The sequence below is a fragment of the Chionomys nivalis genome, chromosome 2, assembly GCF_950005125.1.
Source record: "Chionomys nivalis chromosome 2, mChiNiv1.1, whole genome shotgun sequence".
NCBI lineage: Eukaryota > Metazoa > Chordata > Mammalia > Rodentia > Cricetidae > Chionomys > Chionomys nivalis.
Genome location: NC_080087.1, coordinates 43,376,409 through 43,392,979, shown reverse-complemented (window position 1 = coordinate 43,392,979; position 16,571 = coordinate 43,376,409). Strand labels below are relative to the sequence as shown.

Genomic DNA, 16,571 nt, shown 5'->3' with positions numbered 1-16,571 from the left:
AATAGGTTTACACTATCTAAAGTTTATGAACCGCTAAAAGAAAAACTCAGAAAAGTAACTAACTACTCCTTTTTTCTTTTCTTGTTTCCTTTGAAAAAAAATATTATGTATATATATATATATCTTTTGTTATATAAATCTAAGTTTACATGCATTATTTCTGTATTAAAGTTTATAAACAGTGTGAAGTTGGTAAGATAAGATGAAAATACAGAGTTTGTAATTCATATTGTGTACCTTATATTAAGAAAAAAAAGTGTTTCTAGATCTACAGATCAAATAGCCTTCCTAATAATAAAGTTACAGGAAAGTAGTATAGATATAAGTCAGTTCACTTTAGTTTTTAAATAAAATTATTCAATTGCTACTGGAGCAAAGGAAGTTTATTTTCTAACACTCGTAAGAAAAGACAGATTATTTTCAGAATTAGTTCCCACTGAGCAGACCCTGTGTTCTGAATAGGGAAGTATGGATGTGTGGCAACCTGGACTGAGGAATGAATTTGGGATGGAGAACTAAGAAGAACTGTAATTGTGGGACAAAAAGGCCCTTAATAACAATTTTATATTCATTCTGCACTTTATGTTAAGAATGGCTTTTCTATTTAATAAGTATGTTTCTGGGAAGTCAATAGATGTGTCATACTTGAAGAAGCGCACACCTGTCCTATGAAAAGCTTCCTAGAGATTTTCTAAGAGGACTAAAAAAGCACCTGACACTTCCATTTCTTACAATAGGTTTCTGCAACAATTAAATGGATCATTGATTTAATGCACATATCCTGAATGGTATCATTGCAGAAATATCAAAAAAGTAATGTTTTCTGCCAGGTAATGATGGCACATGCCTTTAATCCCAGCACTCAGGACAAGAGGCAAGCAGATTTCTTTGAGTTCAAGGCCAGCCTAATCTACAAGAGCTAGTTTCAGGACAGTGAGAGCTGAAACACAGAGAAAACCTGTCTTGAAAAACCAAAAAATAAAAATAAGGTTTTCATGACATTTTTTCATCTGTATGATTTGTGCATTGACTTCTTGAGCAACTCTTTGAGGGTGGCTGTCAATTTTTAAAACCACCTTTCCCCAGTGTCTGACACATACAATTGTTCAATTGTTTTTCCAACTCCTGATTGAAATCCTCAATATGCCTTCTCTCCTCCTCGCACTTAAATAACTCCAGGTGCTCACTCAACACCCTTTCAAATACTTGAAAATTCATCTAGCTATTTGAACACATTTTCATGTATTTATTAGTACATTAATACCTAATTTGCTGTGCTTCGTTCCAGGCATATCAGCTTGGCTCTCTCTTTTTACCCCATCTGAGGTTTAATTTTATTCTTTTTCAGCTTTTAATTTGACTGCATCTGCTTCTTGCCCAATATTCTCTTAGAACCTTCTGCTGTGGCCTCCTCGGAATGTTTACCTTTCTGTTCATGCCCAGACACAGCTGGAGTCTCTTTGTCATCCCTCTCCCTGTCCTTTGGTGGGATTTTCGGAGGAGATTCTTTTACTTTGGCAGCTGCTGGCTTCCCTTTCTCTTGTTTCCCAACTTTCATTTCCTTCTTCGTCTTTTCTTCGGTCTTTTCCTTAGTCTTAACTTTCTTGTCCTCTGCAAAGAGTTAAGGAAGTTATTCTACAACTATGATATTTCCTCAAGTACCATTTTAAAAGACAAGCAAGAAAATCAATAGAAAATGAGTGTCCTTGGTGCAAATACTGTGTACAGTTACCCGAGTCCTATAAAGTCAATAAATATGCTGTATTAGACAAGTCATTGGCAATATGAGTCTCTTTCTTAATTTGCACCTGAAAAGACTGATTTGAATTTTTCTTACCACTGTTGTTATTGCTTGTTTGTGTTGATTTTTCTAATCAAAAGCATAAGTGGTCCACAAGGAATCATTTGTCAAATGCAGAGGTTGTGCCCTGAGCATCTTCAGTGAGAAAAATGTTCACCCTAAAGCACCCAATTGAAAAATTTCCTTTTAAAAGAATGTGATCACTTTGCTCCTTAACTATAAAATCTTCATCTTTACTCAAAAAAGTAATTCTAATACAATTTTTTTCAGAAGGTAAACGCAAGAGCTACAAATGAAAAATTACCTAAAAGATACTGAATAATAAAATTAAAATAATAAAACCTACTAAAGAATAACTGAGAGGTAGATATTGCTAAGGACTGGGATTGCAAAGCCTAACAGTAGTGAAACAGATATGCATTCCTACTAACCTAAGTTACAGACAATATTTCTAAGGGTTTGTGAAACCTTAAATGTCCTAGGAAAGAGTACTAGCAAGCAAAATATACATGAATGTACATATCTGTTCAATATATATTAACTAGGTATTATATGTGTTTTTTGGAGATGGATATGGCTTATAGATTTATCATTCTGTGACTCAATAATATTTTTAAATAATTGACAATCTACTTCATTTATGAATATTAGTTTTGATGGGTATTGCATTTTTGACTTATTTTGCATATGGGACTACATACAACTATTTGACATATAATGAGGGGATTGAGCTGGTCATTTTCAATGCATTGTAGAGGTATTCTTAACACACATGTTAAAGACTTGGATGAAAATAATGTACTCCATGCATTTTTCTTTGATGTAAACTAAGCCATTCACCTCTGTATTTTTGTACAGAGAATCATAATATCATTTTTGAAATCAGTCTATTTACAAAACCTAAATCATTTGGGATACTGTATTTGATCAAGTAGCAGCATTGGATATACTGTTCTGGGCACATTCCAGAGAGATGCTACTGCCTTAGATATCAGAATGAAAGAGGCAGTAAAACAGAAAGTTATGATGGTTTCTTTACCATTACATGCCTCAGAGATGAATTGAGACTCTACATGGATGGACATTATGGTAACCAAATTATCCAACAACATTGCTGTAAAATTCTCATATATTTCTTTTTTTATAACGTGTGATTTTTTTGACTATAGGATTGAACATTTTCTTTCTTTCCAATATTACAAAACCATATCTTCTGCTTCTTTACCCCTTTTGTACAACAAGTTCATATACAACTTGACAAGCGCACCTAAATTTCCCTTCAAGAGAGCCTAGATGGGCTTGTCTCATTGTTACCTGATGGAGTTAAAAGATCATCACATTGTCATTATCCCTAGAGATTCTGGCACAGCATGAAGACACAGATATCTGCATTCATACTGTTTCAAGTTTCTTCCTGTAGAGTTATGCTCATTTTTGAACACATTGTGCATTTTTATGCACCAAGCTTTATCAGAGTACCATATCTATATTTTTCTATATATTTCAATTCCATACTACTCCATTCATATACAAAACCTTCTGTCACTGGAATTAACCATCCTTTTAGCTTCTGTTTCCTAGCACGTTTACTAAGGAAGGTCTGAACTTTATTCCCTATCATAATTTTGAAATGTACAAGATTATTCACTTATCTGTTTCCCCTGCCAGGCTGGGAACAACTTGAGTTTGGGAATTCAATTTTTAGCTTTCTTTACTGTTGTATCCCAATACATTGCTTATTATCAGAGAAAAACAGAGCTAATGTATTCTAAATTAGAAAGTGTGACTCAAAGAATAAATGTTTTATTACATGTGTGTCATGTATACAATATAGTATATGTACACTGCACATATACATAGTTTAGAATAAACATATTTGTGCTTTGAAACTTTACCATCCTTTTTGTTTGTTTATGCTTTTGTTTAAAATTGTTATTTCAGCTTTCTTAAATGTCATCTACCTGTTTCATGCAGATTACAATTAATTTTAACCTCTGTTCTTATACTGGAGAATTAAAGATTGGTGAAATTCAGATGTATTTTAATACCATCGAATTTTTTTAAACTGGCAAATTCAATTCTTAAAGACAAGACTACACATTCAATAGAGGCATGACAACATTTATATAAAAGCAAAAACTTCTCTCTTCTATTGTGAACTCCTAAAAACAACTATATTTGTCTCACATTAGAAAAAAGTGGGGATGGGGGTGGGGGAGAGGATGGGCAGTATGTGAGAACCAGGCCTAACTTTGGCTCACTACACTTGATTTCTTATCCCTCATTCTCTTATTTCCTCTCTGTTCACTTTGTGAAATATAAAAAATAGGGACCATGCATAGAGGCGTTACTAGCTCCATGAGGCACCGGGTGACAATGAATTGTGCATGTTCTTTCAGGAAGAATTACTAGGATGGTCTGGAAAATTCCTGCCCTTGATAGACTGTAGTTTATACAGACCAAAAAAAAAAAAAAAAAAAACCACATCGTGTCCTAGGAAAGGGCCAGAAGAAGTTATTAGTTTCAACACCTTCCACACCATTCTAAAGAAGTTCATTGTTTTTCTATTTCAAATGTCATCTGTTTATGCCTTTTTAGCTTCCTATTTCCCTAGAAAATATTGTATTTCCTACATAGCATAGAAAGATTATGTATGAATTTTCTAGTCCTAATATAACCTACATATATACCTTAAATAAAATGAAAACACATGTGAGGATATTATATATGTGTAAAATTTATATGATTTGTCTACATCTATCTATCTATTAAGATTAACATATAAATGGGAAGCCTCAGTAGTGTAAAAGATATGTCTGTATCCTATTAAAAGAACAATAAATTATCACAAAGTTTGGCTTTAGATTATTTTCTGTATATTCAATTATTCTTAAATAATATAAACATTTTTTTGATGGAGATACATTATTTCCTATACATAACTGGTTAGTTACTTGATGGTGCTGGAATAAGATTGATACAGTATATTATTTATAATAAGCACATTTTAAACTTATAAGGAAAACATTTACATGGAGGAGTTGCAATTGCATTATTAGTTAAAATGCATATTTTTTTTAAGTACTTGAGACATTTGGTAGCCCAGCTTAGGGTAGAGAAAAATACAGCTCAATTAAACTTCCAAAATAAGGAAATGGTTTTTTTGAACTTGAAGCATATTATCACAGTGCTTTTTGTGTTTGTTGTTTCCTCACAGGATTCACAAGCCCAAAATGAAGTCACCAATCTATTGGACTCTTTAGTGGAGTTTTGATAGGAAAAACTGGCTTCCATGCTTATTCAACATGAATGCAGTTTGCTTTCTGCTGCTGTTGTTTATGGTTCTCCTGTATCCCCCATAATTTTCATGGTAGCCAAGGAGGCTAAGACCATACTTCAAAACTGGCTTTGCATTCTATGAAAATTCTTTGATTTTAAATACATTGCAGCTGTTTATTGTGTGCTAGTGGTTACATGGGGTCATTTTTCTAGTTTTAGATGAAACTTGACTACCTCTGCAAAAGTGTAATGAAAATGATACCATGGGATACAGATCATAGAGACCAAAATTCCGCCAATCACATGTGAGAACATATTAGTTTCCTTCCATGTTTTGAAATTATCTTTTTGGTGTATTTGGCTTTATTATTCTTTAGACATTCCATTTTAAATCACTGTACTTAAATGAATAAGAAAAGGACTATAAACATTCATGTTTCAGTCAAATTGTACACCCTCATCATCAAAAGACTTGAAGAATGAAGTTATAAAGGTAAAAGTTACCTTTTGCCCTTGTCTTTCTCTCTGCTTTTTCTTTTTTCTCAAGTTTCTCCTTGTGGGTTGCTTAAACAGAAAATTAACATTAGAAAATTACAAATTCTTTATACTTTTAATAGATGTCAAAGTCAATTTTCTTCTGACTACAGTTTTACAGGCATACAAATCATAGAATAACTGGGGGTTTATAACACTGTGGAACCCATCTATAGAATATAGTAACCAGTGGGTAATAGTCGCAGACAATACATTATAAAATTTGACTTTATGAATTAGAAAGTAGCTAATTATAATGACAAACTCTATTAATAAGTGCTCAAGAGCCAAAGGTAGGCAGAACTCCATGAGTTTGAGGCTAGCCTGGTCTACACTGTGGGTTCCAGAACAGGCGAGCCTAATAGTGAGACCCTGGTCAATACAAACAAATAGTATGTTGAAAGCTAGATCTGATATTTTTCTTTTACAGGTTTCTACTCAAAGTATATAATGTTTTCAGGAGAGAACCCCCACAAAAAATACAATTATATAACAAATACAATATACGCATTGTGAAAATAATTAGTTTTAGCATTAATAACAAGAGAGATCAGCATGACTGAAGAGTGATTAACCACAGTGTTCCTCAACAGGAGCAAAACTGGCACTAGGGAAAGAGCCATTCCCAATGTAAGGGGCTGCTTCAAACATTGCAAAGATGCTGAGCCTTCCTAGTGCCTGCTTACCAATTGCTGTCCATCAATGTCATTTTCACAAGCCAATCATATACCTAATGAGTAATATTCATCTCTGAGAATCAACAGTACTGTATAAGATAATTTAAAATGATTATTAAAATAGTAAAGATTTTATTTTAATAATGTCCTATATGATACCTGAAATATATCTTCCCTTTTGTATTTAGTAACGTAATTCATCAATATTAATTTATATAACACGTCTTTGTTCTGTATGTATTAAGAAAACTTAAGGCCTAAGCACTGTGGTTAAGATAACCCGAGAAGTCCAATAGCATTTGCAGCACAGTCTTACATTTCAAATAAACAGTTCATTCACGGAAGATGCCAACATTTCTATATAATGTAGCCAAAAACATAAACATCTTTAACTGGCATATAGGAAACAGAGGAACACTTGCAGATGGCATTTTATCTCTGATTTTTCAATTTGAGTGAATTTTCTACATTTATAATTTGAGGGCAACTTTTTAATTATTTAAAGAAAACAGCACTAATTGAATCCTGAAAATTAATAAGAAACACAAAAGTATTTGATTTCTGTCAGGATATAGAATCTTATGTTCATAATTCGGTATCTCACGAGCATATGAAAAATGAGCAAACATGACTGAGACAGACAAAGAAGGTAGGTGCTTTAAAATTCAAGGGAATTGCCGCTAAGTAAATATTAATAAAGGAGTAACTATTCAATTCTAATATTCAAGTGTGATTATGTAATAATATTGAAACTTGTCTCTTCTGCTGTGGTTCATATCATATCCATTCTACATATTTCTATCTAAGCTGCAGTGTTTCACTAACCACAAAAGTTGGGAGGCTCTGATACTGTAGATACAAACGTGACACAGTCAAACAATAGCAAAAGTCACACCATAATCTTCCTTCACAGAAAGCAATGATGCAGAGTGGGGTAGATCAAAGAAAAATGTAAACCATGAAACATCAAAAGATACTTAAGGAAACTATTACTACAAAATTAATTTCAAATAAGGGTCCCAATGAAAATCCCAAATGAGAAATACTATAGGAAAATGAATCTACATACACACACACACACACACACACACACACACACACACACACTGAGGATGAATGGGCAAGAAATATGAACTGTCACACAGGAAGAAATCTATAATACTAAAATTATGTTAAGGTTGATTCTACAAATAAAAATAAACTAAGGTATATGACAAGATAGGCTCTTTTCATACTAAGGCTTTGTAAAAAGAATGAAGAAAATATGTGCAGGTGTGGAGAATTTTCTAGGATGTATTTTTGAATTTTGGAAAGTCAGAATAGAAGACATGCTAGAATTTATAGGGGAACAATAATATAAACTACTAATATTATAATACTGCATTAAATGTTAGTTATATAAATGTTGTGTACATATTGTTAATGAAGCTTTTAGAGCTTCACACAAGTGGCTGTGTCAGTACATGGGGTGAGATGGAATGGAAAATGTGAACTCAGAGCAGTGTGGGGTGGTTTCCAAGGGGCATCTTCATGATTCAAACAGAAAGTTGGCTTACCAATAAATAAGCAATAACAAACAAATATGGTAATATAATAGGGAATTGAATCAAAATAACAAGAATTAACTTTCCCCTGTAGAACTGACCAGTATGCTCTTAAGTAATATTCTCTAACAAGCTCACAGCTACACAATGAAAGGGTGAAATATTTCCTAAGACTAACATACTTTATTGCCCCTAGTCTTGAAATTCCACCTAGGTTCTAGTCCATGAAAATAAATGTAATAAAAATATTAGAAGAAAAAATATTCTCTAAGATCTAAATGTAAGTAAGAGAAATGCCAAAGGAAAAATCTTAAATGTTAAGGTAGTAAAAAGAACAGCTACATACCTTTCTTCTCAGGTTTTTCTCCGTCTTTCATTTTTTCTTTTCCTTTTTCCTTTTCTCTGGGTGAAACTGGAAAGAAGCAGATAATACCTTCAATTTAAATCAGTGGAATAGGTTGAAAGACAATTCCATGACAGGTTAGCTTATAAATTATGTGTAGAAATCACCTTTTTGCTGCAATAAAGGTTTATATACTTATATTAAACTTCAAAAATAATTATATATTTGCTTTTTTGATCCATAATTTTATTGCACATCCAAGCATAAGAAGTACAAAAATAGATCCGACAGCAAAGAATGTCCCTAAATTAGATATCTCTCTCTCTCTCTCTCTCTCTCTCTCTCTCTCTCTCTCTCTCTCTCTCTCTCACACACACACACACACACACACACACACACACACCACACACACACACAAATGCTATATGTTAAGGAAGTCTGTTTTTGATATTGGATGAATGACAGAATTATCAAGACAAAAATGAAAGTCTCTTGCTTTTTAAGGTACATTTTTACTTTGTTTTGTGTGGGGCTGTGTCGAAAGTGTTCCAAGATACAACAACTAAAAAGAGCAAGTAACCAAGATAAGACTGAAATAATTTAATTTCTGTTACACAAATGGGAAAAATCCAATGGTGTTTACCCTGAAATGTAAGTACTAGCTGTTTTGGAGAGGGCGACATTTTTGAGTACCTTCCATTTATAGCCCAAGTGTTTCTTTAATATTGGATCATAAAGTTAAAATAAAGACAATGTTAAAGTAGCAAAAAAAAGTCTCCTGAACCTAAAACAAAGATCAATGACTATAAACTTCATTTGTTAATACTTTACAAAAAGAGTCCATACTAAATGTTTTTAAAATAATCAAAATGAGAACATAATGATAACACATCTTTCCAAAGGAAACAAAACTTAATTTAGCTAGCTGTGATCCAGTTATTTATTCCAAGATGATTCAAACCCTACCTTATTATTTATTCATAGTGCTTATTAATTAGCAAGATAAAAATATAGAATTTGAACCAGACATCATTCTCTCTCCATCATTCTCTCTCTTGCATTTCTTAACGTTATTCATTCTTTAAGCTCCTTCAACCTAAGATTTTTGTTGCTCTTTTATTCTCTACCTAGCCTGTATTTACACAGGAATGTACAGAGAACATTTATCAAAAGCTGAAGATTATCCTTGGCAAGGCAAATTCCGTCCCTTTCAATGGGATGTCAACACGCAAATGGATGATGAATGCTAAACAAATAATTGCAGAGGTAGTCAATTGCATTTAATGTAATTGCTGCAGAGAAAATGAACAGGATGACATGTCAGTGTGGATAATGGGGACCTAATCTCAACTACATATTTGGAGAAGGCCCCTTGGTAGATGTGACATTGAAGGATGTGAAAAACATCTAGGAAATTAACATAGGCAGAAAGAGCAAGAAGAAAAAGACCATTTTAGAATATCTGAGCAGTATCTGCTGTGGGCATGACACCATTGTGCCTTCTAACGCAATAATATCTTGTCTGAGGTTGTGAGACTTTTTCAAGAAAGCATGTGTGGGTAACAGATCTTAGCATGGTATCTGTCACAAGTAGGAACTATCGCATACTTAGAAACAATTCACTGATTTGACATTTGATTACTATTCATTCTCATCTGTCAGGAATTTACCTTAAACTTTACATTCAGTCTTAATAGAGTTTTTGTAGTGTCACAGAACACCAGTGTTCCCTGTGTGACACTGTTCTCTCTGCTTGTTTGTGTCTTTCATCGTCAATTCCCAAAATCACATGTATTCATTTTTCATACCCTGCTCCATGAAAGGATCTTCAGGCTTGGTTCAAGTGTTCCCTCTGTAAATTTCTATTCTGTCTATACTTATTTAGTAGAGCAATTACACTATTATGAACATATATTAATAAGCAATAATGGTGCCATGTTTATATGTGACTGCTCAGCAGGTGAAAACTTTAAAGGGAAGATTACAAAGGCATATTACACCTTTGTAGACTCAGTTAAAATCAATATCTGTCATACGGTACACTGCTAATAATATTTTGAAATATATGAAATTTCAATATTTTATAAGATACTAATATCTTTTTTGCTTTCAAGCTCTGTTTGCTTTCAATCTCTGGAACTTTTGTAGCTGGTTAAAATTTCTTAAATATAACCTAGAAACAGGAAGGGGAACTTACCTTGAAATGTCCAGGCACTGAAATTTTTTTTTTCCCTTCACACTTAATAGTTATTTTAGTTGCTTCTGAGAAAACTAGTTTCAATTAAAACAAATCTCACAAAATAAGGGTAGGGAAACAGGACTTACAGAGAACAACAACAACAACCAAAAAAAACCCTCATTTTTCTTTCTTTGGATCATTGTTAATTAAGCTGACATCCAAAAAGAAATTCTTGGCAAAAACAAAGCCTCTGTTAAAGTTTCTCTAGGGGAAACCAAGTTTAGGAGAGATAAGCTGTGTGTTCAGAGCCCTGACTAAAAAGCCCCCCTAGGGAACACCTAATCTGTGGCTCTGCCTCTGCAGCTCAGACAGCTGGCTGTCCATTCCACGAGCAGATTTCCAGATTGACATGTGCACAGGCATAAACGGGCGAACTAATACAAAAATCAGAAGAGCAAAGGGGCTGAATTCAAACTCAAATTAGCATATTAACTCCTCATTCTCGTTACCCAGGGGAAAAAGCTGGTTCCTTCAATCAAAATTTTGATTTACTGACACAGGGTACATACTGGAATTTCATTATCCCCCTTCAGAATTAGCTCCACAATACAGCTTACTGAAACAGCTGGACCCGTGGTCTCTAGGGAGAGGTTCAAATGGCAGAAAGCCACCAAAGCTGTTTGGACTGAAGCTTCACGCTTTGGCAAGAGTGTGCTCAAATGCCAAGCATTGAAATGACTTTAGATCCAGCAATGCAACAGTCAGTAACCAGTTTAATAATCGCTTTGAAATAAAAATGTTATGCTACAGTAACGACAGTATCTAACTTTGCCGATACAGTTCTGCTAAGAACCACCCTGTCGACCATATGGAAAACAAAATCTGCTTCTTCCCACCAACCTAGACTGGCAAACCATATCTTGGTAAAGGTACTTTTAACCCAGGGCAAAACAAGCTTTTGCACCTGTTAGAGCTTTATTTAGTTTGCCACTCTTATTTACATGAAACAAAAGACCCTTTGGTAGGCTCATAATTAAGAGCAAATGGAATCCACCAGTTGGAGTGGCTCTGTGGCTTGGCATCTAGGTTGGCATAGCCCGTGGTCACTGCACTTGTCAAGACTGACCTTTCTCGGTCACAACATTAAACTCAGCTCAACTCTGAAGCAATTGCTCCTTTCCACATGGCCCCTCACCAGCACTCCCCAATTAGTTCTGTGTACTTCTATGTTTTAACATAGCAGCCACCAGAAAGACGTCCATGTTTTCTGAAGGTTTCTGAGATCACAGTACATCAGAACTTCTAGGTCTTTGTAGCTACAGCATCCTCTGAGGACCTTTTCTCAGAGTTCATCCTCAAAAGTTTTGGCTCAAAACTGTGAAAGTGCAGCTCTTTAAAGGCTACTAAATTCTCCAACTGACAGACGACAATAAACTTATCTAAACCATTAAGATAATTTTTGACTTCAGAACTACTGAATTCTACTAGTTTGAGCAATGGACATTATACCTTTCAGAGTAAAAGTTTTGAGTCCATGATTTTACTTAACAGAATTTTCTAACTTTTCTTTTAGTAAATGTCTGTGTTTTGAAATTTCTAGTGCTATTATATGTAGGAGATATTAGTAGTCAATAATCTTGAAAAGTTGAGTATTTCAATAGATTCACATATAACTCATACATATCAGTGTTTCAATTCTTGAATAGTTATTTAATACCAAATGATGCTTCTTGCAAACAGACAAACAAGAAATGGTATATGGGCTGAACCAGTTAGATTTAGGAAAATGTATGTATGTGTATATATATACATGTATGCAATAGCAATTTTTTAAAAAATAGACCATGAATTTGAAAGAAGTAGGATACATGGGAGGGTTTGAAGGAGGAAAGTGGAGGAGAAAAAAGGTAATTAAATTGTAATCTCAAAAATAAAAGATAAAATTTTTTTTAAAAAATATAACACAATTGTATTTATTATTTGTGAATTTCATACATTGTTATACTGCATTTTGAGCATATTCATTTCCTTTGCCCAGTCCTCCCAGATCTAATTCCAATTCTATACCCAGACAACTTTGGGTCTTCATTTTTTAACTTATCAAGGTCAATTAGTGTTATCTATATATTCTTGGGTATGCAACAATCCAGTATAATTCCTTTTTAAAATAATTATTTAGTACATTTTGTTAGATGCGCGCTTCATAAACAATAGTTTATCAGACCGAGAACATTCAAAACATTTTAAACATGCACTTGCCAGACTTTGAAGTTTCTGTCTGCATTTGTTATTTTTCTACTGTGGTAGTAAAACACTGACGAAGGCAGTTCACTAAAGGAGGGGCTTATTCTGTGTTTATGGCTCCATCTTCATGATGGAGAAGCATGACAACAGGAACCAAGAATACCGACAGGAGCTGTATGGGGATATTAATCTAATGTGATACAATGGGATTCAAATATATAGGCTCAATGCTAATTACTAGCCAGGGTGATAGGACTTTAGTCCTATCTCTGGCACGTCGAGGAGATAGGACATCTTGAGAGTCCAGGAAGGTCACTCACTAGTAACTACTCAATATTGATTTTAAGAGTCCTCAACTTTCTCTGATATCATCCAGAAAACGGCTTCACAAGTTGTCGCCCTGACACTCAGGAGTCAAATCAAATTTATCTGTCAATCACTTTGACATTAAAATATGACTCAGGAAAGCTGTCTGTTACAGGGACTTCATAAATATACAACCTGCTTAAAATGTAAATAGACACCATGGTCTCCCTGACCATGCCCATTGTCTTTTTCCATCTACCCATTTCCACTACCAGAAAGCTAAGTGGAAGCCAGGGAGAGATTCCAGTGACAAAAGGATGCAAAAAATTCATCTTCAACCCATTAAAAATAAGTTCTACTTTAGCCACCATTACAGAAAAACAACAAATATATAGTATATGCAACTATATGTGCAATTCATTTTGAAAATAGCTGGTAGAATTTTAATTCTGTACAACCAGAAAAATACTCAAGATACTTATAAAAAGATCACTGAGCATACTAGAAATGGAATCTGGAATTCATAAGTTTAACAAAAATAGTTTTGTCCTTTCTTTCTAAGGGAGAATATATAATTTTAACATCCCATGGTCCATTTGACAGTTTCTGACTCGTAGAGATTGGCACTGTAGGTATGAGTCAGTATACCCCTATTTTAGTGTTGTTTTAACTTGTTTTTTCCAGAATGGAAAAAAAAATGTTGAACACATTATTAAATATATAGATATGCATTTATATTCCTGCATTGATAACAGTCTGTTTAATTCATTAGTTCATTTATTGATTAGGTAATTTGATTTGGAGCGCTTAGTTTGGGACTTTCTTACAGATTATTGACAGTAATCCTATGACATGTACAGTTATCAAATATTATATTTTGTGGGCTCTGTTTTCACTTTGCTGAGTATCAGTTTCAGTGTGCAAAATCTTTGTAACTTCATGAAATCTCAGTGGTCCACTTTTAGTTTGTTTCTTGAATAACTGGACTCCCATTCAGAAAGTCTGTGTTTATGTTTATGTCTTCAAGTTTTTAGCTATACTATCATTTGGCGTCACCAGAGTTTCAGGTCTAACATTTAAGGCCTGGTATAATTTGAGCTGATTTTTGCGTAGTGTGAAAGATACAGATCAAATTTTACTATTTATATGTGGAAATACATTTCATCTAGCATCTTTTTCTGAAGAATTGACTTCTTTCCAATGTACACTTTTATACACCATTAATGAATTAGGTGGTTGTAACTTTATGGACTTATTTCTGGATATTTGTAGTGAGGAGCTGTGGGCTGCATTCCCGCCCGGATCCCAGCTAGCTTACTCCTGAAATAACAACACACAAATTGTATTCTTTTAAACACTGCTTGGCCCATTAGTTTCAGCCTCTTATTGGCTAATTCTCACATCTTGCTTAACTCATTTCTAATAATCTTTATAGCACCACGAAGTGGTGGCTTACCGGGGAAAGATTCAGCATGTCTGTCCTGGTGGCTGGCTCCATTGAGTCTAACCTCACTCCCTTCTTCCCAGCATTCTATTCTGTCTACTCCACCCACCTATGTTCTGACCTATCAGGCCAAGCAGTTTCTTTATTAATTAACCAATGAAAGCAACAGATAGACATATGACCTTCCCACATCAGATATTCTAGTCTGTCTATTGGTCTATATAACTATTATTGTGCCTACACCTCATTGGTTTTGAGATTATAGCTTTGTAATTTAATCTGAGATGTCTCCAGCATTGTTATTTCTGGTTAGGATTGTTTTGACTAATCAAGATCATTAGTGATTTTATATGAATCTTAGGATTTTTCCCTGAGCTCTGTAAAGACTGCCATTGGAAATTGCATTTTTTAACAATATTATTTGTGCTACCATGAGTATGAGAAGTTTTTAATCTCATGTTTTCTTCAATTCTTTAGTGTCTTGAAATTTATATTGAGAGGATTTTCAACTCCTTAGTGAAATTAATTTATAAGTAGTTTTTTCTTAAGTTATATGAATGAGGTTCTCCCCCCCCCATTTCTTTCATGGCAAATTCATCATTTGCATCTGAAAAGCTACTGGTTTATATGTTAATTTTATATCTGGATCTGTTACTAAGCCTGTTGCCATTCCTTTCTCATCTTGACTGACTATGGATTCTAACTAGAAGTCAAAATAAACTCTGCTTCCCTTTGGCTGCTTTTGTGACACACTTTTTTACAGCAATGAGAAAGCATCAAATGCACACTAGGGCACCACTTTGAAAAGAATCTTAAATATGGAGGTGGCATGCCACTGTAGGTACCGTACTGATGTATTTCAAACCCCCTCTGCCTGTGGTCACATGGCTATCAAGTAACATTCAACACTAAAGACAGTATATATATTGTGCATCAGGAGACTGATCAATTTCTGTTGTCTGATTGGTTGCTTGCTCTGATTCAGCAATGGACATTCAATCTTGGCCCTGCCTCCCAAATGGACATCCTTTAACCTGAAACACTCATGAGCTGCAGGTCCAAGATTGCCTTGTTCATCTCCATCTGCATATTTATTCATTCTTTTTAGCTCGACAAGTACATATTATTAAATCTTGGGTTTTACATAAAAGCTATTTTTCGAGACCATTTTGATCTATGAAACTTTTCAATACGAACTGTCACCCTCATATGGAAAGAGACTTATTTGTGAAAACTTGTGTTAAATCTTACTGCTGAGAGCCTACAACTGTTCTATTGTGGTGAACTCATTCTATGCATTCATGGAAGGCCATTTACATGACTTATATTTGAGGTAATAGCATTGAATAATCCAAGGAGAGTTACACTATGGTTGTGTTTCTTCTAAGCAAATGTAATGATGCTCTGCATTAATCACTATGCAACTCAATGCAAGGTCACAAGAACATACATTGCTCTGATTATAAATACAAAATAAATTCCTACTTTATTTTCTTTTATGGGAAAATATTACCATGGCTAGTTTAGTTTAAAGGCAAGTATTAACTAGCATATCAGAGCTTATGCTTAAAGCCATAACCAATATACATTACTAGGACGACTCTTCAACTCATGAAATTATTCTATTCTTCCCCCAATGAAAAGTATCAAAATAAAAAGATGGGCAAAACAGAAGAGTTAACATCTTACAAATTTAAATCATCTAGCATCAAATCTATAGAAATTATCTTACTTTCTATGCCTAATAAAAATTGAAACTGATTATGTGTCCCTTTAATATAAATCATTTAACCTATTTGAATGGATGTGTGTTAGAAATCTGTATTTTCTGGCATGACATATTGTTTACTTTTCTGTATTTCTTTGATGAGTAAATATTCCAGGCTTAAACTGATCATGTATTATTAAACTCATCCTATGAATCAGAAGAAGCTTTTGTTTTTGTTTTTCTTTTAAAGGGATGGGGGAAAAGGCTGCAGAAGTAATGACAAGAAAGAGGAAAAATAAGCAGAAGAAAAGAAAATGAAATGGTGTATATTCTAGTTTTAATTACCATCAAAATTTATTTCTCCACTAAACTAAGATATTTGTTATAATGATCATAGGTAACATATCTTAAGGTATCACATACTTTCTTACAAGATTTTCAGTTGTTTTAATGACAAAGTAAACCATAACTAGCCCTCACATTTACCCACAGCTGAACTGGAATGTGACTTA

The 16,571-nt window shown here is 33.9% G+C and overlaps 1 protein-coding gene across 11 annotated transcripts in view; it reads right to left on the bottom strand.

Annotated features, from left to right (window-relative positions):
• Trdn (triadin) overlaps positions 1 to 16,571 on the bottom strand; it is a 377,801-nt gene that overhangs the window by 255,175 nt on the left and 106,055 nt on the right. For all 11 annotated transcript variants that reach the window (XM_057761731.1, XM_057761734.1, XM_057761735.1 and 8 more), the window contains exons 6-8: positions 8,182 to 8,247; positions 5,585 to 5,644; positions 1,426 to 1,611 (exon numbers count right to left, since the gene is read on the bottom strand). In XM_057761731.1, coding sequence (XP_057617714.1) covers positions 1,426 to 1,611; positions 5,585 to 5,644; positions 8,182 to 8,247 — 312 coding nt within the window. The remainder of the gene's footprint in view (positions 1 to 1,425; positions 1,612 to 5,584; positions 5,645 to 8,181; positions 8,248 to 16,571) is intronic.